Here is a 25202-nt window from a genome sequence, read left to right on the forward strand (position 1 = left end):
GAATGTGAAATCTGAATCTCATAGATATTCATATTCTTAATTCTTTTAGATTCATTTTTATTAATTTAAATTATTTTTAACATAGCGTTAACTTATTCTTAACATTTTTGATTTGTCATCATGTGCTCACGATTGGTAGCCTAATAAAAAAATATCTGTCATCTACTTGTCAAACAAATAATTCCCAACCGAGTCAATTTTGTTGTTGGAGTAAAAGAATTTAGTAACAACATTGTCATTGATTTAAAAATAGTCATATGTGAAGAAAAAGCAACCAAGGAGATTATACTTGTTTACTCAGTTTTGTTTTATTACATTATGTTCAAAATATAACGACAATGTTGTTCATAATCTTTCAAATGTGTTCTGTTTATTTGTGTGGAATTGGTGCTGAAGAATTCAATTTATTTGGAGACGCTGGCTTGGCATACGCCATTGAAGTCAGCATAGGACATCCTCACCAAAAGGTAATACAGACGTGCAAATATTATTTTAATTCAACATATTGTAACAGTTATGTTATATTTTAAGCATTACAAGATTATGACAGTAAATTTTTTAGATATCTATATATTCAGTAAAGTTTGTCATTTCTATTCAGTGATTATCTCCATAATAAAAAGAATCATAAAGAATACGCCTTTATTATCATTAATTGAAAAAATTTGGTGTGGAATATCACTTCAAAAACCAGATCATGAGTCTTTCTATTTTGAGAGTATTAATTTCCTCAAATGTGTCAAGAGCATCGCCAACTGATAGCAAGATAGAGGGGCAAGTTGATATGGAGAATAAAAAATGATTTAATTGTAGGTAAATTAGTCATGTTCCTCCACCACTTCCGCTCTCCCTCTTTAACAATAACGTAAAGCAGAGCGTAATTGAGCGTACAGAATATTAGAAATGGTATTGGTGAAAACATTCGAGTTTCAACATATGAGAATGATCAATCAAGCAAGTCAAGTGAAAGACCTAGAACTTTGGTTGCTTTACACTTGGCAACTTTTTTAGAATCTCCAGGGGGGTAGCTGCCCCTCCTTGCCCTCCTTTGGTGATGCCCTTGGTGTATGTGTTCTGGTTCTGTCCATTACTTAGAATTTTTTTACAGCTTCATGTCCTTGTGGATACTGGAAGTACAACTTTAGCCATAGCCTCATACCCTCGCCAAGATAGTAACAAATATTTCCATGCAGATAATTCAAGCAGCATAAATGATAGTGGCAAAGAGGTATTTAAATTTTGTATATACTTAAAAATGATTTCAACGAATTGTATTTTTTTTATTTTGTTAACTTAGATAATTTATATTGTACTGTTCTATACAATAAGTAAAATTACATGAAGAGAATATGATTAAAAAATATATTTTTAATGGTCAAATAATATGGTCAAATAAATATTATTCTTTTGAGATTTTATCACTTAAAAGAAATGCTCATACAACATTGTTTACATAAACAACTATTATATTTTCATGAAGTAAATTATGACTGTTCAACAGGTTCATGCAACATATTCCCAAGGAATGTGGGTTGGTCGGCTGGTGTCAGATTTCATTAACTTTCCATCATTAACTACCATACCAGAAGTGAGATCCGATATAGCATTGATAACCAAAAGCCACAAGTTTTTTATGAACGGCTCTGGATGGCAGGTATGTCAATAAGTTACCACTTAACTAGTTTAAATGTATAGCATATATAACTAAAGTTACCATGTTTATTTGTTTATTTATTTATTTATTTATTACACTAACAGTCTTATTTATAAACTTGTTTCAATGTTAAGAGGTGATTAAGAATTGCTTAAATAGCTGTCAAATCATCACTGGTTTCCTAGTTTAAATCTTATTAAGAGGCAAAATGTCATGTTTTAACTTACACCTGATTGAGTAAATTTGTGTTTTAACTAAGCATAGCTTTAGGAATTTTTTATAAGTAAGACTGTAAATAGCCTAGTTGGGTGTGGAACGGACTGTCAAGACGAATGTCCGCAGGTTCAAATCCCAAGGGCACACACCTCTGACTTTTCTAAAAAATCATGTGTGTATTCTTTGTGAATTTATCGTTCGCTTTAATGGTGAAGGAAAACATCTTGAGGAAACCTGCACATCTGAGAAGTTCTCTATAGGAATTTCGAAGGTGTGTGAAGTCTACCAATCCGCACTAGGCCAGCATGGTGGACTAAGGCCTAATCCCTCTCAGTAGTAGAGGAGGCCCGTGCTCAGCAGTGGGCAAGTATATAATACAGGGCTGATATTATTAAGACGGTAAATATACAAAGAGTATAGAGGCAGAATTAATGCTAAATTACATATGCCATATGATAGGTGTTTGCCACATTTCACTGGCATTTTAGGGTTTAGTCAGGTGTGTAGCCTGGTTAAGACAGGCATTACTAAAATAATTATGGCCTGTAAAAATATCAATCTTCGTCTTTTATATTAAAAAAAATATTTTATTAATAAATACCTGTTATCATTATCGTCTATTGTCTTTTAGATAAATATTATCTACAGTTTTTTATATAGACATCAATATGTCTGGAAAATTTGGCATCTATTTTTGGCACCTTAGACAGGCATTCCTCCATTTATTAACGGTAACCTTCTAAATGTAACAGGGGCTTTCAGGGAGCTAGGATTTTTTATCACTTTTAGTTTTATGACTCCACTGTTATAACTGTGGTTTGCCAAAGGACAATGTAGTTACAAGTTCCAGCCTCAAATTTCTTATGGAAATAAGTAAGTAAATAAGTTTTATCGCTCTAAAGAGCCTTTTACTATATTGGCATGTTAAAATTACAATTGTCTTTTTTAAAGACAGTTATTCCACATTAGTTTCAACATTTTGAGCACTCATTAACTTGTTAATCATGCAAAATATTAATCGCGCCAATTGACTAACATGAAGCTACAAATTCTCTGGTTACCCTGAAGTATACATACACGCACGTCCACAATAATAATATCTTTTATTACGTCACTTCCAAAAGATAAGGCATAGGCACCGCGCTACCTGTGAAAGGGACAACAATATAGCGATGGAAGCTCACTTTGACCACTACTAGGCGCGAGCACTGCGCGCGAGTCAGGATTTAACGAATTAATATGAAGTACTTTCCGATATGTATTGATTAAAATTAAATTATTTGTATGAATATACTATTATAATTATTTGAGTAATATTATTATATTTTATTATTTTAATTAATTTGCGAAAAGGAATTCGGTAGGAATCGGGCTATAGAGACGCCTAGCCACTATGACTCACATAAATGAATCATGAGTGCATGTGCTATACAGTTGGATATTTGTTATCGTCCTGTCTTGACGTTTTTAATGTTTGAGTGAACGCTTATTTGTTTAATGCTATGGAGGCCACCGCACATTATGATTTACAGTCTGGGAACTGGACTACGTACGTCGATCAATTTGTGCAAACTATGATAGCAAAGAATGTTCGAAGAGATCGATACACGGCGTGGTTTATAACAGCAGTCGGCCCTCAAACATACAAACTTATGTGTACACTTTGTCATCCAGACAGCCCTATATACAAGGAATTTGATTTTCTCGTTGATATAGTGAAAAAACACATTGAATCAAGTCGATCTGTTGTCGCTGAAAGGTATTTATTTTGGAAAAGAGTTCAAAAACCAAAAGAAAATATTACGGAATACGTTCAGGAACTACGTCGTCTTGCGCTTTCCTGCGAATTCTGTGAAAAATTTGAAGAAAATTTGAGAGATCAGTTAGTTGCTGGTGTAGCAAGAGATGATATTCGTCAACGGTTATTCTGCGAACAAAATTTGAATTTTACACGTGCTTTTGAGATTGCTTTGGCGATGGAATGTACGGCAGAAATTACGCAACGAAATTAAGAAGCTATAACATAAGGCTAGAAAACTAAGGGAGTGTCTGTGTTGCTCACATTAGTACATACTTTTAAAAATTGTATATACTATTGTGAGTGGTGAAGTAGGTAATTTTTTATTGTTTGTGATGGAGAGTACATTATGAATAAAACATTTATAGGTTTTATATAGTAAATGTTTTATTATTGTCTGAATTTTAAAAACCTACCTGGAACGTACTATTAGAATTTGAGACGTGCCGCAATTACTATCAGTTAGTACTCGGATTCCTCATGATCTTTATGTAGTAGTGAGATAACAAACTTTAAATAATAATAAACAAAAATCCACACATAAAATCATTTAACTTTCTTGACAAAATGAACGTATCATTATCTATTTTTAAATTTGGCACAGGTCTTTAATTGAGTTGAATGTTTTAATCTATCAAAGCTGTTTACATTTTATACAAGTTCGTTGCCCCGCACTGCTGTTGTATATTGAATTTAGATTATTTCTAAACAATACGATATTAGGATGTCTAGGTGATTAAAATATATATTATAATTATACTTATTAATCTGGTCACGGAATAATGTTAATTTCATGGCTCGGCACAGGAATTTTCTGAAGGTATAGTTAATAATGGACCTATTCTGAATACCTTAGATAATGCGCAATAACTAGAAACGTAATGCCTCTAAGAATAACGATGGTCGCGAGAATTCTGTCAAGCTTTATAGGAGTATTATATTTTTTGTTCCGGCCTTTCTTACTGTAGACCCGAGTGATGTGAGTTATTGAACATTGAAACAACTGTAATGAGGAATTCACCATAGAGAGTCTTGTGCAGTGCCGGATTTATATTTTTATGAGTGTAGGCCACTTTATTTCCGCCGCCCCATGTACATAGGTAGTTTTATGTATGTATGTAGGGTTCTAAAATATGTAACAATTTTCCATTTTTTGTATTATGGAAGGTACTAAAGTTAAATAAACGAATGATTAATTATATCGAGTGAGCGTCCTCTAAAATCTGCCGTCCCTAAGAGTCTGCCGCCCATAGGCCGTGGATTATACGGCCTCTTTACAAATCAAGGACTGGTCTTATGCTTGCTGTACGATCATAGTTAGTAGTGAATAGCATTTGCCCGTTCGTTGTTTCTTCTACAAATAAAAGTTTAGGTTCTCAATAGCAATAATGATGAACTTGTTTCCAGGGTCTGTTGGGACTCGCTTACTTGCCAGTCGGGGCGACTGGCGAGAACGTCATTGTGGAATCATGGTTGGAGTCTCTTGACCGCACGTTGAACAGACCAATGTCGTTTGAACTGAAACTTTGCGCCGCACAGAGTGCGACCAACGCAACGCACTATGGAAGTTTCCAGATATTAGGTAATTTTTTTTTCTTAACTCTAACCCAATTTTTAGATATTAGGTTATTTTTTTTTCTTAACTCTAATCTAAAATCCCGGACAGTAAGAAAATTGTGTGTAAAAGAAAAATACACGGCGAATACTGAATGCCCTTGTTGCGCCATTGCTTACTCCTACGGCGATGAAATGCATGTGTGCGTGCGTGTGTGGATGTGTGTGGTAATGTCAAATTTAAGAATAATGTCATGTAAGTTAATCATAGGTACGTCGTAAGTAAGTCTTAAGATCATGCAGGGGTTCGAAATTTATAGCTGTAAATGGTGTCGACATCAGATGATCAACTTCCTTGTCTTGTTATTCAAGGATGAAACATAATAATATTGTTTTTAAAGGTACAGCAGTGAAAGGTAAAATTGCGGATACTTTAAATAATAATAGTAAGAAAGAATGAGCGCTATTCAGATTACACTATGTTATATTAATATATGTATTACGACATATATCTTGACTCTAGATTAGGTAACGTAAATTTTTCACAACTTTTATTACTTTCAACATGTTTGTGTATTAATTTCTGTCTACTTCATTTTATTATCTGTGGAAGTAAGCGTTATCGACCTACGTTTTAATTCTAGAATGTTAAGAAATGATTTTCAAATTAAAACAATATTTTAACGCAATCCGATAAATAAAGTCACATCTGATTTCAATAGTAAGTAATTATTTTAAAAATTTGCACAATATCTATGTAGATATTTCAACCGTTATCTAGAATTTGTATTGGACCATCGCCGTATCAGAGTATCGATATATTTATTTATACCTTATCTTACGAGGCCTGTTAAAAATTTGATAAGTGAGTTGTCAATGCGCTAACCTCAGGAAGTACTAAACCGATTTAAAAAAGAACAACATTCACTAATAGGAAGCATTACTCCGAAGTGCTATGGGCTACTTTATACTCCGGGAAATATTTATACCGGAGAATCTTTTTAAGCAGGCAAAAGCTAGTAGATATATAAGGCTGATTAGACATTACTAGAGGTACTAGATTTGGCGTCCCGAACGTTCACTGTGTTCATCTGATTTGAACTGATATCTGTTCAAAATGACTTAAGTGTGGTCAATATTGATAGCTTGTGGTTGTGTAAGGAGTGGCGCTCATGATATAAGAACTCGAGTCTAAGTTTAAACTTGGATTTGAATAAAAAATATTAGTCAAATAAGTAAAATTATTTGTTGTTCAATTGAATAAATAGGTTATCACAGGGACGCTTTGGTTGCCATTTTAGTTCAGATTTTGAACAAATAGTTTATATGGACGTTCGTGTGTATAGAATATACGTCAATGTTTATATGATATGTATATTAAATGTCGATTTTGTGAGAGTTTACCTGCACTCACCCCCCAACGAGTTTGTAGTCTTAATTGCGTGATACTGAATAATAAATTATTATATACTTACAAGGTCATTTTCACATTAAGTAACTAAATGAAAACAAATACTTAACTACTTGGAAATAACACTTTACAATAAGTTAATTGAGCTGTGAACGTAAGATAAATAGTTTCGAACAAAATAAATATTAATTAAATGTAATTTTAAATGACCCTGTACTAAGATGTTTTTATTACCTAGATACGTTGTCCGAGCTCAATACTGACAAGACGAAAGTAAGGTAATTGCCCGACTTAACGGCCAATGATCGTGGCACTAACGTTGTTACGTAACTGTCGATGTATATATATCCTTTTCTAACAAATGTATGCTGCATCTTTTTATTCCTTCTTCGAGCCAATTTGTAATTATATGTAAAGGTACGTGAATATAGCAAATATTGCGCCTTTTTATGTGCCATTTTGTTAGTGTATGACGCGTCTATTTGTAAAACGTCATTGACGCTGTTACAATTATCTTTTCGCAGATGACTTCAACACAATAAATGAAAATCACAACAAGACATTCCGAACGCCGATTTTACGCAAACGTTGGTATGAAGTCGGCGTAATATCTATTAGAGTTATGTCGAATGTAAATAATAGTGACGTGACCAGCGACAAATATAATATCGACACCGACATGTGTCAAACGTTAAATAAAGAGAAGAGCATAGTCGATAGCGGCACGACAAATATTAGATTGCCTAATATTTATTTTCGAAAAGTAAGCATTTGTATTTATTTGTGTGATTTACAAATTATACGATGCAATAATTATCGATCAATATTTTTATCACTTCTTAGTTCATTTGACAAAATAATATATAGCTTTATTCTATCATTGGGAGATTGTGAACTTTAATTTTGAAATGAATTACCCCGTATCACCAACTGATGGTTTTTCAGCTCTAGTTTTAATTTCCAAGCATTATAATGTACAATAATTATAGTTATGTTAGTCTTGGAAAGATGGATATACAAAAACTAATTAATCATTATTGTTTTTAGATAGTCGATGAATTGCGTAGTGCGGCACAAAATTCTAGCACATTAATATTGGACGAGTTTTGGTATCACGGAGAGGTAAATACTTATCACATACTCAATATATCTTTTATAACCATCCATATATATGTACTACATACTAGATCTAGCGTTCCGTACACTCATTGTGTTCGACTCAACTGTACTGCAATCCGTACACCTGACCTTAGTATGATTTCAACATTGACAGCGTGTGGTTATGTACGAAGTGGCGCCAATAATATAAAAACTCGAGTCTAATTGTAAACATGTGAATAAACAATACTGATCAAATAAGTAAAATTATTTGTTAAAATTAATAAATAGGTTACAACAGTGACGTTTGTGGCTGTCATTTTAGTTCAGATTTTGAACATATAGTCTATATGGAAGTTGGTGTCTATAGAATATACGTCAATGATTTTTAACTGAATTTTGATATGACACGCTTGTTTTTACAGGTGGCTTGCTGGCCCGAGCCCCAAGAATGGTCGTTGCCCTGGTTGGCGATAGATCTTTTGAACTATGATCAAGATAATCAGTATTTTACATTGGAACTACCACCGCAGGTAAGATTGTTTGTTGATATGAAGATTAATAAGTAAGATTATTTCATAATGATAGTATTAAGATACTATCTTACTCATATTATAAATCCGAATATTTGATTGTTCTTTAGAAGTAAAAGCAGTAAGCGCTGTACTGATTTGGACGAAAGGAAAAATTACATAATTCAATTTTGTAATTACATGCAAAACAAAAGGAATAACTTAATTCCAAATAAAACAATAAAAATATTGTTTTATTCTTTTATTTTTATTTTAAGGTTTAGTTTTGAACAAATGTTGGTTATATCTGAATATTTAACATGAACACTGTATCGGATAGCAAAATTGATATCTATATTACTTTTTTATTAATCTACTAGTATTAGCGACGCACTGTAAAAATATAAAAAAAAAATATCGTAATCCTTGAATCGTTATTCAAGGAGTACCAACAGGATATTTGAACAATGTCGACGAGTGCTTGTCGTCAATAGGAACCTTCAAAATAGCCAAAATAGATTCAAATATCGTTTTATAAAAAAAAAAAGAATTCTATGTAACAAATAATCATATAACGAATCCTCGAGTTATACATAGTTTATAATGTACTATATTATAGATAAAATAATACCGAACATTCGTATTATAATTACAGAATTACATGCGAGTAGTGGCCGCGCGTAACAGCAGCGCTGAAAGCGGCGCGGTGTCCGAGTTCTGCTACAAGTTGGGATTAGAAGCAGGTTCCACGGAGACTGTGCTGGGATATACTGCCATGGAAGGATTCCAGGTATAACTGCAAAAAAAAAATAAGATAACACCAAGTGATATAAAGAAATGATCCCTATGACAATACTGTTAACGACATTTTCAATAAACGAACGTAACCGCCTACATTCGGATTGATAGCGAAAATGGACCAATCACAGTAGTTTTTACACGCTTTCAAATGCTTTATTGTGATTGGTTTATTCTTACCCTTGATCCGAAGTTAGGGATTGATATCGTGTATTGAAATCTGTCGTACCTCGTATGCTTTTAGATATACAGTGTTGTGAGGTTGTCCATGATTAGTTAATTCATTCATATTAGACAGCAAATACGATTAAACATTTACTTATATTATGTATACGCAAATCTCAACTAAACATAGAAAAAGTATACATAAATAACCCATAATTTACTCTTAGGTGCTGTTCAATCGTTCAGCGTCCTGGATCGGTTGGCAGTCTTCAAATTGCGGTCCAAACGCGCGGGTAACAGGCCCATACAACATATCCACGTCTCTCAGGTCTCTGTGCCAGCTAGTCAACCCTGAGCCAGACGTGGCGGTGTCGATAAAAGCCGCACAATGGGTGCTATGCGTAATATCGATAATAGCAGCCGGTTTTCTAATATATTTATTGACACCCTGCGTGAAAATGTTTTTGACTAGACGTTTGAGAAATTCGCCGCAAATTTCTCTGTCCCAAGCGGCGTTGGTGGAGCAAGAGTCGGCTTAGAGTGGTTATATCGATTGCAGAAAACGTTATTTTGGGTTAAGTTAAACATTTGTTGTGAGCATTTTGAGAAGTTGTGTTTTATTTTTGCTTAAAAATTTCGTTGTGGTCCTAGTCATTAAATGATTCACATTGGCAGCTTTGGTAGCAATGCTAAATTATTCGGGTAATACGGCAAAGTATCGATATACGATTGTTCTTGAGTATTGGAGCTTTTGTAATCAATTTTAATTTGTTTAAAACTTTGGCATTGAGGGTCTTAGAAAATAAAATCGCATTTAACAAATTAATGAAACATGTCTAAAACACTTTGTAAGTAAATTAAGGAGAATATCTTATGATAATATAGTTTTATTAAAGTTTTAATACAAATTGTTAACGTATCTCCTAAAACCCGGTTGGCTGGTTAAATTTCCTTTTTATATATTTTAACCTTAATGTTGCAATATAACTTTGTATAATGATAATTAATAATTGCTGTTAGCTCGGAATATTTGAAAACGATGTGTTTGTAAATGTATGACGTTTTATGCAGTCGAATTAATCATTTTAAGGATCAAAGTCTAAAAAACGTAGTGGCAACATAGAGGCGGATTACGGAAACAATCAAAACTCAACCATGTGTCCGGGACATATAACTAATATTAAATGTAAACTCCGTATCATTTACCGTTTTCAATAAACTATCTTAATCGCTTTACTTAATCGATCGCGAAAATGGATCGATCAGAAGAGGTTTTTTTACATGTTGTCCAATGACATATTTTGATTGATTTATCCTCGGGATCTGGTCGATGATTAAAAGAGATATCATTTATTGAAAACAGTACGTATATTTTGCAAAATAAGGTTTAGTTTGGGTTGTTTTTATAATCGGTCTTCAGTGTCACTCCGTTTATTGACGTGCATCGATAGATTGTGTGGTTTTATCATTGGTGTTAAATTTTATTGTAAAATCTTTCAGACTATTGATTTTAACATATGTAATTTAGATATCGATTTGTGAAATAAATTTGCATAGATAATGTTTTTAAACGACTTTTGATAAATACTTAAATTACATAATATAATCAGAGCTTACTACTGTATAGTACACCACTAGAATACGGAATAAAGCATTTTATCGATCACTTTAATATTATTGTATGCACTGGAAAATATTTATCGATATTTATGCTCCATAATAAACAGTATTAAAATTGTTAAAATCACTATTCTGACAAGACAATCGGAATCTTGCCAACATAATTGTACATTATTTATCGACATGAAAACCAAATTTCGAATTTTGTTGTGTGATAGTATTAAAAGTTAGGGCATTCGAAAATTCTAGATTTAAAATAGTTAGTTACTCTGAAAGAGTAGTTTTATTTTTAATAAGTCTGAACTGTAGTTAGTATGTAAGACGGATATTTTAATGGTGCATGATTTAGCACGTTTCCATAATACACGTTCACAGAACATTCATATTTTAGATTTTAAGCAATAAGAACTCATTGCATGGGGTTATTAAGAATTAATATTAATTCTCCAATTCTTTGACAAACGTTTAATTGATTATCTAAATTTTATTAAATTATTAAGATTTTTCTTAAATCATATATTTATCATGTATTAATAACGCATATCACATATCAAGAGTTATTATAATATTTTTAAGTATGAAAACCGAATGAAAAAGTAAGTCATTAGTTCAAGGAAACATTTTGGAGAATAGAACATATTAACTCTATATGACCCCTATCTTTTTATATTTGTATCTCAGTGGCAGATGTGGATGTAATCGGGAATTTATTGTGAATTCGCACAATTAAATGCACTTAATTTCTCCATTATTTACATAAGTTTAAGTACATTCATATGAAATAGATGTAAGGCTTATACATGTTTCCGTAGCAGTATTTTGACGAATTTAGTTTTTGACATCTTTTTATGTTTTCAAAGTCGGATGTATTTATTTAAAAATAATTTGTATGCTCATTTCTCTTGTGTGCGTTTTTCTTATAATTTTCAATTCTAACCTAAAATACAGTTCATTGGTAAGATTAAATAAGAGTCATTAATCATTATAAATTTTTCGAAATTATACTATGTAAAAATTTGGATAGCGGATTTTTTCATAAATATTATATATTTGCACTAAAATTCTTATGAAGCAATCTAATATCATAATGATAATTATTCTCTTTCGTATATATCCATTCGATATAAGTATTTAGTCAATTATTTATAGCGTACTTAATTTTGTGATTTATAGTCATTTTATTTTTAGAATACGATATTATCACATGCAATTTATTTCGCTTGGTGAATACTTGTGAAGGAAATTTATAAAACAAGTTGCACACTTTTTTCAATGTTACTTATCCACTGTTTCTCAATTTCGATTAGAAATTTCCAGAACAGCCTGGTTGTGTTTCTAGGAATCTCAAATGTAATAATATAGAAGTTGGTTAAATATTGTAATAAAATTGTATGATTGTCCGATCGTCAGTACTAAAATATTTTTAAGCCCTTTACACGTGGAGCAATAAATTCAATATCGCCATTGATTTAATTCGTTATTTAATGAGGTGTTGTATCAAATGCGATGGACGTCAAATATTATTCTTAAACATTGGGTTATTTTGACGAGATGGACGAATTATTACGTCTTTTTAGACTCTTTCTCTAGTTTCGCAAATTACTCATTTATTTAATTAAAATCATATCAAGAAGGTGTGTTACTTAAATATCATAAAATAATTTAAATGTAATGATAAAATAAGAATATATATTATAGATATTGCTTTCCCCAAAAATGAAATATATGCTTTTTTTATATACACTTTGTTACTAGAAACACTCTTCTTACGTACATAAAATCTATAACAAATAAATAAATTTATTTATAAAATGTGTACAATGATTTAGCCACTTAACACAACTTGCAATTATGTACACTTAACATTTTGAAAGTTTTTATCCTATATATATTTACCATGATTCCACCCAGCTAGGCAAATTAAATGATTAATGATTGTATCGTGGGCAATCATTAATCTTATAATAAAAACTTATTGGTCCTGAGCCGAAGAGAAGTGGTTTATGCTACGATGACATCGCATTAGTGTTTTGCCCGTCGATCTGCAATTTTGTATGTGACGTAAGCTTTAGTTTAACGAAATAACTCGTCCATCGATTGGAAGAGAGTCAGATAGACGTAATATTGCGTCCACCGCATTGAAAGGGTTAATTAAATTACCTGTTTCACAGCACTTTTGTCTTTATGAGATAATTAAGAAGATAATGTGTGTGTAACTAGTTTTGTTTTAAGCAGTTTCGTAATGAATTAAATCAAGTTTGTACTGGTCCGTATAATGCTACGAAGTGGTACATTCAGCCACAAAAGTAGCTAAACGAATTCAAGTTTCAAACCACCTACATACTTTTGTTTCGGTATTAACAACTGTTTTTCCTCATTAAATTAACTTCAGAGGGTTTAGATAAAGAAAGAATAATATTTCGATTGAAGTTGATATACTTATAGACGCTTGGAGTTAATATATAGACCATTTTGAAGTTTTAAATTAGTTAAAATTTTGTAGGTGACTGTACATTATCTGAAATGTCGAACAATATCACTAACATCCTCCTATAGTTATTTATAATTCAATACATTGTCATTTCGTGTATTGTCACTAGGTAATTATTTTTCGTTGTGATAATTTATGCCCGTTTTCACAGACCGCGTGGTCAAGGTCAAGGTCTTAAAAATATGAACGTGTTTTCGAGGCGCAGAAATAAGTTTTCCTTACAGTTACATCCTATTTAAGCTGTGCCGGTCTTAACAACCTTTTTCAATGTTAAGAATAATATATCTAGTAAGAGCTTCTGGCAGGGCCCGTTCTAGCTATTTAGCCGCTTTGGATAAAAATCTTAAAATTGACACCATATAATTCATGAGCTTGTTACAAAGAAAATACCTTAATAATACTTTTTGTCAGGATACTAAACATGGTTATTTTATATAACATTTTTCCCTACTAAGGTCAGGGGGCCCTATTCCGTCTATAGGTGCAAATCCGTCTTTTAGAAATTACGGGCGTTCTATTCAAAGGACTGCTTCAATAGCCGGACAGGTAAAAGAGTCAAAATGCACCTATTTACCCATATAGCCATCAAAGCTGTCCTTCGATTAGAACTCCCGTAATTGCAAAAAGACGGATATATCCCCGTTGACGGAATAAGGCCCCTGCCTGGCGCTTTCAATTTTGCCACTTGAGGCATTAGCCTTGATGGCCCCCCATAGATCAGGCCCTGGGTCCTGGCCCCCACTAGAATCTGTGGCGACCTGCCTCCAAGAACCAGCCCCTCGGGCCACGCTCTGGATCTTCCCTCCTTAAAGCCGATACTGAATATGACTCAAATGTGCAATTTGTGATGTGAAAGCGGGCAGTACTCGATTTATTTACTCGATACATGTAATATACTGACCAATCTAGGCAAAAGGGTTTTATGCTAATAGGTAATGATCAAGCGAAAATATATTTACAATAAACATTACGTACGAAAATTGGTTTTTATTTAACTATAATTGCACCCGTTTTTGTTTACAAGGCAAATCCTATATGATTTCGTGATTTCTCCAATTTGCTTCTGACTACTCTTCATACTACATTTGGGCCCGTCACAGCACATTCAAGAGTATTACTAAAACAATTGATTTGACTTTGTATTCACGACGAGTCGTCTACCTGATCTTGACGTCGTTAACCAGTCTCGCGCAAATTGTGGATGTTTTTACTGATATTATTATTATTATATGAATTAGTTATATTATTCAAAAAGTTCTAAGATTATATAGAGCGGACATTGGGAAGATTGTCATACAAAAAAAATTCACTAATGTGATGGTTCCTCAATTAACCGTGAAAAGGCAAACGGTAACGTTAAATTTTTCATATTTTTTCCAATTAATAAATATGTTATTTTTGTATTCATATCTAAGGAAATGTGACGATATCACAATATCGTCACATTTCAAATAAGATGACTTATTACCCAATTGGTAATAACTTTTGGAGCACAAATTTCCGGTCCTGATTTCCGGTCTATAACTAACTATATTATTTAATGTCTTTGATGGTATTCATTTAACATAATCAGTCTTATAAAAATTTCGCAAAACTATGCTTAGTTAAAACACAAATGTACTCGATCAGCGGTAAGTCAAAACCCGCCATCTTGCCTCTTAATTAGGTTTAAACCAATGATAAAAGAAGTATAGAGGATGGGTGATATGGTCACGTGACATGCGGCACATTTAATGCATAAAATGGTGCCGACTCCGCCCCTTACAATAGTGATATGCTAGTACCGAAAATTTTGTATCGACATCGACGAATTAAGAGAGACAAACAAGCCCCAAAAAGATCAAATACGAAAGGGGTTAGGAACTACCATAATATAAATATAACAAACCATAATGTAAACAAACAAACTGAAACTGATTTATAAGTAACAATTGTTAAACAAAGCAGTACCTGTTGTGACAAACATCCAGTTGTGTTTGATCTATATTTGTATGTTGCACTATTCCTTGCTAAAAATTTAAGTTACAGATTAAGATATTTATTTAATACATGATAAATGGAATAAGATAGCGTAACCAGCAATTATTTGGTTGGTTTTATTTTATTTTATTATTATGCTCTTTGATCGAGAAACATAACTATGGTTCAGCAAACTAAAATCAATGACCGTAAAAATGGTGGTTAAGATAATCAATTATAATAATTATTTGCAATAACAACAATATGATTATGTATCTATTTCCGTGCATGCAAAGGTTGCTCGAAACATAAGACCGCCAATTGTAAAAATATATCTTACATTTCATATTTATGTTGTTTCTTTTATGTTTATCTATTCTTTTATGTAACAATTCTAATTTTATTCATAGCAATATATTAAAGTAATATTACTATTAGGTGAAGTATAATAATCATTACTATTTTACTTATCGGGAATATTGTTGGAAAACAGTTATCTTTACTCGCGTTAATTAAACGTGTGGTTTATGCATATCTTCTCAAAATGTAAAGAAATATGTATTTGGTGTAGGATTCCAATCACGTCGCTCAATATTCTCAATTCATTTTGCCTTGGTTTTTAAATTTTTTGGTTATCTTAAAAAATATTCTAATTTCACTTAGTTTGTCGTTCTGAATAATACAATATTGATGTGTGCTCTAACATTCTTTCAAAGACAAAAACCGTAACTGATAAACGGGCGTCTGTTAAAATATCGATATCAATAATTTCTAAACAAATCCACCCACCCATCCCTAAGCTCGTGTGTAAACAAACATAATGATTTTAATGTGTATAAATCACGCCTAAAAGGGTCCAAAGCTTAACAAACCAGATCCACATATCATTTTAATTGATAAAAACACATCCAAAAAGTAAATATACAAAGATATTTGCTAATTTTCGGTAAAAACAGTTACTAACCTATGAAAAGATATTTCGGGGTCTTTCTTGCGTGAATTCGATTTGCATCCTTTCACACAACACTGAGTCATTTTCGAAACTTAACAAATACACTAATAAACAAATTGAACAATTGAGAATATGATTATACTACTTTAAATTCAATATTTATGAAGATTTGTTTACATCGTCTGACACTACATGTACTTGCTGACTGGCCCGCATAAAATGGCGTTTCTGCCGCAAGGCGGTTCCAGTGTGTTGAAGTAAACGAAATAGTGCCATATGCGAAGAAAGCAATTATTTTTGTTTTTTTGTTGCGTTCCAAATAAGCTTTGAGTAAAAGAGATAGACATATATATTGACAATTCTGCATCGATTTCCCTAACATAAATATAACTTATTCATATAGCTAACTTTTGAGGCCTGTCCTCTTTATATTTAGTCATTGGTTTAAACTAGGAAATCGGTGATGTTTGACAGCTTTTTAAGCAATTCTTAACCACCTCTTAATAAAACTAGTTTTTAAATATACCTGAATATGTTACAGGAAAATTAAGTTTTAGTTCAACATACAAATTACATTTTAATCTCATAAAAGTACGAAGTGGGCTCTCAGAAAACTGGTTAAACGGGTGGAAAATTTTGCTACAAAACGTAGGCGAGCACTTAAATAGAATTCTGAAGATTTCATCTCGTAAGAAGTTGATTCCATCATCCAGATGGCTCTTGTTAATAGGAAAGGTAGTTTCATCAGTAACGCCAACTCGAAATAAGCTTAACTGAATGAGTGGAAACAGTTTATAGAATTGAGCCCCTTGAATTTAACTCATTTGCTACAATATTTAGTAAGTAAGCTATTATGAGATGGTTTAGTACCTGGAGAGGATTGATCAGGTGGATCACAAAAGACTTTTATCGAGCGAATATTGGCGCCTGAGGACAACTTACGTACACAAAAGTAGCTAAACAAATTCAAAGCTTCAAATTTCGTAATTATTTTATGTATTTTTTTATTCAATAAATTATACTACAAAAGGTCAAATTTTTTTTAGGCAAAGAACAATAAATGATTCTATTATACTTAACGTATATATAGTCGATATAAAGTTTTAAATTTGTTTAGTTTTGTGGCTGACTGTACATTGATCAAATAAATGTTCTCCTAAAAGGATACCCTAGTCTCACATTTGTATAAGGCCTTCGTAAAGATCATCCACAATCGAATTAAAGAGCAGTTGGATCTAGAACAACCCCCAGAACAAGCAGGGTTTCGCAAAGGCCTCTCAACGACGGATCACCTTCATACCATCAACAAACTTATCGAAAAACACAATGAATACAATATTCCCGTTTACCTGGCCTTTGTCGATTACACTAAAGCATTTGACAGTATTTCACATACCTCGATATTCACTGCACTTCAAAATCAAAATATAGAACCAACCTACATACAACTCATTCAGAATATTTACAAATACAGTACAGCATCCATGAAATTAGAAACATTAGGTACACAATTTTGTATTGAGCGAGGCGTTAAACAGGGAGACCCGCTATCTCCCAAACTATTCACCAGCAGCCTCGAAGATGTCTTCAGGAAGCTAGCGGCTAGCTGGGATGGGCGGGGCATTGATGTTGGCGGAACCAGATTAACAAACTTGCGTTTCGCTGACGATATCGTCCTGTTCGCATCTTCAGCTTCTGAGCTACAGAACATGTTAGAAAATCTCAGCGATGTGAGCCTTGAGGTTGGACTTAAAATGAACATGACAAAACCAACGTCATGACGAATACCGTGGATGGTGAAGAAATGCAGTATGTCAGTGAGTACATCTATCTTGGCCAAATTGTCTCATTCGAGGCGAGACAAGACCGTGAAATAGAGTGTCGCACAGACAATGCCTGGCGTAATTTTTGGTCTATGAAAGAGTTGCTTAAAGGCAAACTTCCGATTTACATCAAACGGAAGCTCCTGGATACTTGCATTCTTCCCATCATGACTTACGGTGCTCAAACCTGGTCTCTCACCAAACAGCAAAAGTCCAGGCTCAAGGTTTGCCAACGGGCAATGGAGCGCAGCATTCTAGGTGTTAAATTAACAGATCGCGTTCGAAACACCGAATTGCGCTCCAAAACTCAAATAGCCGATGTAGCTCAGAAAGCCGCTAAACTTAAATGGAACTGGGCTGGTCATGTACGTCGTATGCCTGACGAATTTTGGGCCAGGATTGCTACCTTGTGGAGTCCTGACAATGCTCTTAGGCGTCGCGGCAGACCAAAGAAGAGATGGCGGGATGAACTGGATTCATTTAAAAATAACTGGTTCACTATAGCGCAGGATCGTGATTCATGGAAGGATCTTGGGAAGGCCTTTGCCCAACATTGGGACATTATAGGCTGATACGATACGACACGAAAAGGATAGCTCATGAGCACCCTCAACCGGAGAAAATGTGTGAGAAGTAGGTACTTACGCAACCGCTGGCCGTGCGCCGCTAGCTCTTACAGTATCGAGTAGCGTTTCTCTAAGGGAATAAGCGTGCGCTGTTGCCAGTTCCCTAACGGTCGGAGGTTCTAAGAAATCGTCTTTGTCACAACTCTCCTCTGTCACAACCCTCCTCGGTCTCTCCTACTGAACATGTGAATACGTGTGTCAAAATCGTATGGGGCGTCCAATAATCTCTAACCCTGAGCATCTGTAACCAAGTACTAACTTCTGCTGGTCACCCTCGTGAAAGCAGTTTCTTTTATTTAGATAAAAGTAGCTATGAGCTTGCATAAAGACGGATTTGCCCCAAGACTTTACTATGAACTAGTTTATAGAACTGACAAACATTCCCTAAATATCTTTACAAATGTTTCCATATATCAGTAAAGATATTGTTATAATACCCGAAGTCAAACTTCGAACTACATTAACTTGTAGTACCTGATTGAGACGGAAAAATCCCGAATTCACCAAACGTTTGAGACAACGTATTATACAAAGGTCAAGGATATTTGCAAAGGTAAGGTACAGCCGAGATTTATCTTGTCTAGACAAACGTTGTGTACTTAAGGTTTTTTTTAACCCTAAAGTGCTAAGAGCATTGCAGCCCTCGGTCAAAACTGACAGTATTTTTAAATAAAATACTTGCACCTAATTTCGGACTTTTTAGTAGCTAGCTTCATATTTGTCATCGATCAGTGCCAAAAGGTTGATTTCGATCAGGGATTGCCGCGCGACATCAATTTGCTGCGCACACCTATTCACGTAAACTTACCTACAAACTCCGTACTTATTGTTCTTATATTGACTAGGTCCGTTGGTATTTGTAAATGGTGTTTCGTTCTAGAAATAATTACGTAATTAAAATATTATACATTATTTAAGGTTTTTTTTTTCTAGGTTAAGTATTTCATGACGATCAAATCCTGGATGGTTGGCGCTGACTTGGGGAGACGTACTTTCAGTAATAAACGGCGGTAGGTTGATTGATTGATATTGCATTATAGAACACACAAAATGAACCATAAAAGTGAACAAAAATTATATTGTTTTGGCTCGAAGAAGCATCGGATATTGATGGCATTAGTTCACAGATTATAGACGAGAATATACCAAAATGGGCTGTCATAGATGTCCAAAAATTGTCTGCAATGAGAATTGCATATACGTGTGTGAAGACTATTACGCAAAAAAAAAAGATACTTTTTCCAGAAATAACAATATACCTGCTTTGAGAGTTGTTAAAGGATTCATGTATTTATTTCCTCTAATTTGTTGACCTATTTTAATGAATAAAGTTAATAATTTATGCTAAGTATAAACTTAAACAGGTATTTCTATTTAAAAGTAACAATGAATATTAGCGGCAAAGCTTGACACGCGCCGTTTAAGTTATACGAAGTAGCGCACCCACTAACGGGTTAACCAGGTAACGGCTGATTCCAATTGCCACCTTTACTGAATGGTTGTGATTAATTTTCTTATTTTTGCGGTTGTTGATATTATAGATAACTTGTTTATGTCGGATACAATGTTTGTTACACAGTCAGTCTCTTAAGATGCTTATCGAACAGCTTGTTTTCCAGTGGTGGTCGTTTAACGTTTTGTATCTAATCCTTCGAGATATAATGGGAGAGATTTGGTCAGTGGAATTGTTTTGTTCCTGACATTAATTTTGTGTTTACTAGTGTAGGTACCTATTCATACCTTTAGGAACAACACACTTGTAGTTCTAGCTTTACAACTTGCAAGATACGTAGTCGTTACTTTGTTTTTACTCATGGCTTCACCAGCTATATATTTTCCCGGGATAAGAAGTAGCCTAAGAGCTTCCCTGGGTCTCAACTATCTCGATACCATATTTTATTGGAAGCTGTTTGGTGGATTTTAAAATTATCGCGCTCAGGCACACAAACGAGGCGGGAAGCTATGGTTGCTAATACGTAAGGTTTCAAAACAGAGGTAATTCTACAAAACAAAAATCTCACTCTCATAGCTATTTCCAATATATTTCTGATGATTTTCAATAATTTTCTTTAATTACATCTAGAAAACTCCAACGTACGCCGATGAAGTTCGTAGTTGAATAATTTTAATTTCCCGTCTGAGAGATGTAGTCATTTCCTCCGACTTAATAACCTAGACGGCTGAAAATTGTAAGATTATCAGATGTAGGTACTGATTGAGCATACATACCTATCTACAATTAACGTCATTTCAATTAATTTGTAAATTCTTTATAAAGCGTTCACATTAAATAAAGTACTCATGTGGCTTTATTATTTTAAACATCAAAACCATTTATAATAATTATTTTTTTCTTTACAAATACAAATTTTTTATTGCTGAATGTAGGTGCAACAAAATGTTTTAATACATTCTAAAGGGATAGGTACCGGTGTGCAATACAATTTTACTACACTGTGTACTCAATAAAGTAGTAACTTTTACATCGTTTTTTTTTTATATAGTATGTAATTCACATTATATTTCTTATAATTTTACAATATGTTTTATGGGTAGCTATAATTATATTATATTAGGTACGTCCACAATTTTAACGATGATCTTATTGTTAGGTATATACGCAGTAGGTAAGGTTTACTAAATGTTTCTATTCAATGCACATACTCACTGCCGTTTAAACCACATTAATTTCATCCTCATTCATTAATGCTGTTTGTGACAAATTCTTCCAAATATAAATACATACCAAAAAGTCGTCAGAGTTCGATTAAATCATTCAAACGTGAACCGTTTGGTAGCAATTTGCATAGAAACGAGATCAGACAGAAGTCGCGAGTTGAAACTGAAATTAAATTGAGATTATACCAAGATTGGAAAGAACCGCGCCTAATGCGCTGTTGAAGAGGAATTTAATTTTCTACACGATGAAACTTACACAGCGAATAAGATAAGATCGCTCAACGATATCCCTTGGGTATGGAAATTGACATTTCTACGCAACATTATAATATTATTGCAGATAGTCGAACACTATCGGAATATAATCAAGCAAGTGGATAATGGATAGAAGTGACTTGTTTATTAAACAATTGTAACAAATATCAGAATGATTAGGGTTTATGTCGAAAAAGCGTAGTGGGATTTATATTAAACTAGCGTTTGCTCGCGGCTTCCTCCACATGTGATAGTGATAGAGTTTCTCGATGATAAAATTCCCGCTGTATGTTTTCCCGGAATAAATAATAACCTATGTCTTCTCCAGTCTCCGACTATTTCCATACCAAATTCATCGAAATCCGATTACTAGTTTTTAATTTATCGCGTTCAAACAGATATAACCACGGGTGAATCTTGTAATATGTAGGTAAGGAAGAAATGTCGCACTCGTTACTCCGCGTAAGACTTAGTCCATATCAAAAAATGCGTAAGTAACTATCTGTCTGTTTCGCTTTCATAGCAGAACCAATGAACCGAAGGAAGGCTACTTTTTATGCCAGAAAAATATGAAGCGGAACTTTTATCCCGAATAAACTTCTTCACGAAGTTGAAGCCGCGAGCCAAACCTATTAATCAATAAAATAAACGCGGTATGTAACGTACGTGAATTGTTCATCTTTTTGTATGCTAAATTCTGATTAAGTAATACATTGACTAGGCTGGGAGACGTATTAGTAAATAACTAAGCCTGAAGAGACAATGCTTAATGCACCAATATTATAAGTAGGTACTTATTTATTTCCTCTTCTTTTTAATCCCTAACGGAAAAATAGGGGTGATAAAAGGTTAACGTGACCGCCAAAGAAGTATTAACATCCACCCGATACGGGATTCGGTTCCCAGACGCGCGGACATTTGGATCAAAGTATTAGGTACTTAAAGTTTCACGTAAAGCATAAATAGATATTATTTAATTATTTACTTTTCAGATTTTTTGTGTCGGGTGTTATTAAATTTTTTACTTTATTTTAACTACAAAATTATTATTTTTTTAAAGAAAAGTACAGAATATATCATGTTTAACTTATCAGATTCAAAATAATATTATCCTATTAAACGATACATGAAAATTTGCTAGGTATGGAAAAATATCCTTCTATTTTTGTGCGCTTTCAATATTCACCAAAAAGAATTTCATTGTTTTTCCACAGACCAATATCATAATAATCGATGAATGGTTCACATTGCAAAACCAACAAAGCGTGGCCAAGCATGTGGAATATCTTTACTGCAATATGCATATTTTCTCACCCGATTTTTGGCGCCAACCTTGACCTGATTAGGCGGACAAATTAAACATAACATAGTTCTGTAGTAAAGCAGTAGATTCTAAGGTACTTCTTACTTCGACGGGTTATGCGTTAGACAATTACATTACAAGCATTTTGTAATATTCCACTTTTTTATTTGACAAAGTTGTTGCGGTATTAGAATTTAAGTGGCTGATTTTGGCTCGTTTATGACTAAACTGGTTTTACAAAGTTAAGAAACATGTGGAAATGCTTGTGTGTCGAGATCTTTATCTATGCAATTTAAATTCGTCGGAAGTAACCTCAATAATTCTGTGACAGTTTTTTTTTAATGTCAAGAGTCAAAGAACTCTTATATGGACTATAAAAGTTATTGTTATACAAATAAAAATATAATTACTAAATTACAGTTACTACTAACGTTTCGAACTTTAGATGTTCTGTATTCAATCCCCCTTATTCATAGACGTTATTTATCTAAGGACGGAGCATTGCTGTGATAACAAGTCTGTTGCTCAGTGCTGACGGCATGGCAGCCTTCGCAGTGCGTAGACATAGGGCCGTTGTGATTGGCTAATATTGAGATATGACTCAAATCTAGTAGGCTGTCAGATAAACATAGCTGAACAAACAGCAAGCTGCCAGATAAACAAAGCTGAGAAACAGACTTGTTATCACAGCAATGCTCAGTCCTTAGATAAATAACGTCTATGAATAAACGGTGGGCCTTTATCATATCTCCTGTACTTTAATCTTCTATAGTTGATTTCTATTAGTTTGTTTTATTACAAGCGGCCCTTTTGGAGTGCGTTTCTCCTTCTCTAAATTGGGTTTATCTTCCCTATTAGTATTTGAAATCGGTTATTCAATCTTATTTTTCTTCTACTTTTTTCTATGTTATTTACAACTCATTCACGACCTTTAGGTAGACATACATTTTCCTTGTTTTTCTCTCATCCTTTATCTTGCTACATGAATTTTTCCTTATGGACTCTGTTTCTTTAAGATAATATGAATCTTTCTGTATTAATTATATTCTTCGACATTTCATGATATCATTCTTGGATTCTTTCTATGTAGTTCAATAATTTTTTTTCCAATTTTAAAACTTGACATATAAGTATTTTATTTTGCATAAATACTTGCGTCGATTCGCTCATGTACATAATTAAAATTATATTTCATTTTCAAAAGGCCAACCCGAAATCAACTGTTCAATGTCAAAATGTTATACGTGGAGTCCAAAACCCGTTTAATAAGTACTTATTGTTTAATTACATTTCCGTTTAATAATTGTTTTAAAATACTTCCTAATTGATAAAGTATTATATTTTTACTGGGCTTATTCCCTAATTGCTGTTATATTTTAATTATTATAATTAATTGTTTATCGTTTTTTCACGAATTATTACCAGCTGCGCAAGAATTGAGCGTCAACCGAGACGATGACCGACGATATAAATTTTAGATCGTGGGACCAATTGGTTCAAGATTGTTAAAGTGGCTTTTTATAGGGGCACGGCAAAGTGACCCCTCTGAATCTGATGGTAAGTGGAGTTGGGTCCAATAAAATATCGACTGACGAGAAATGATTACTCCTCGACAGTCGCCACAATTATGATGGCCTGTAGGAACCAGATATACACAGGCTGATCCCAGAACGCGACACACTTACGTGGGCCGCCATGGCGGGTTTTAACATCTTGTGTACGCTGGTCGCCATCCGGGCGGATATCAAATATGTATATCCTATCACCAGCAAAAATGGCAAAGATGCTCAGCAGTGGGACTCTAGAGTTTGAGGCTGATGGTGATTATGGATATCTTAAGTCCAATCCAATGATAAACTATTAGATAATTATATCATCGCATTTTGTACTATAACTGTTATGGTGTTATACATGTGTAAATAATAAATAAAATAACTAAATTATTTCACTGAAGGTATCAATATGGTCAGTCGTTGTATCAATGCATTTCTGTAAATGTAAAGTTAGAATGTTGTACAAACCATTTCTTTTTCTTTTTTACCAAAGCTAACCGACGTGAAAAAGGACTTGATTAATATTATATATCTTTTAATTATCAAAAAATATATAAAATAGCGTTGTCTGCTGCTGTCACCGAACACATACTCGTATTTGAAAAAAAAGTATCAATAATTTTCTGCAGATTTTGTGAAAATTTTAACTCGTCATAGCTCAGTCATTTAAAATTAAACTAAAATTCTGACTACACATTTGTAATATTTTACCTCTTCTACATACTCCATTTTTTT

General features: G+C 33.4%; 1 protein-coding gene across 1 annotated transcript; it reads left to right on the forward strand.

Annotated features, from left to right (window-relative positions):
- Positions 1 to 156: 156 nt before the first annotated feature.
- On the forward strand, positions 157 to 14297 carry LOC115441943 (beta-secretase 1). The gene is made up of 9 exons (XM_030166872.2): positions 157 to 467; positions 1109 to 1228; positions 1502 to 1654; positions 5076 to 5250; positions 7158 to 7396; positions 7681 to 7755; positions 8157 to 8264; positions 8899 to 9033; positions 9434 to 14297. Exons 1-9 carry the CDS (start codon positions 339 to 341, stop codon positions 9743 to 9745), a joined length of 1446 nt encoding a protein of 481 aa, XP_030022732.2. The 5' UTR covers positions 157 to 338; the 3' UTR covers positions 9746 to 14297.
- Positions 14298 to 25202: the final 10905 nt, after the last annotated feature.

This window comes from Manduca sexta, chromosome 19 (assembly GCF_014839805.1).
Source record: "Manduca sexta isolate Smith_Timp_Sample1 chromosome 19, JHU_Msex_v1.0, whole genome shotgun sequence".
NCBI lineage: Eukaryota > Metazoa > Arthropoda > Insecta > Lepidoptera > Sphingidae > Manduca > Manduca sexta.

Excerpts from the sequence above, each read along its gene's own strand:
- LOC115441943 (XM_030166872.2), top strand. The coding sequence starts at position 339 with ATGTTGTTCATAATCTTTCAAATGTGTTCTGTTTATTTGTGTGGAATT. Across the intron at positions 5,251-7,157 it reads TGGAAGTTTCCAGATATTAG|ATGACTTCAACACAATAAAT; the intron begins GTAATTTTTTTT and ends ATCTTTTCGCAG. Across the intron at positions 9,034-9,433 it reads CTGCCATGGAAGGATTCCAG|GTGCTGTTCAATCGTTCAGC; the intron begins GTATAACTGCAA and ends ATTTACTCTTAG.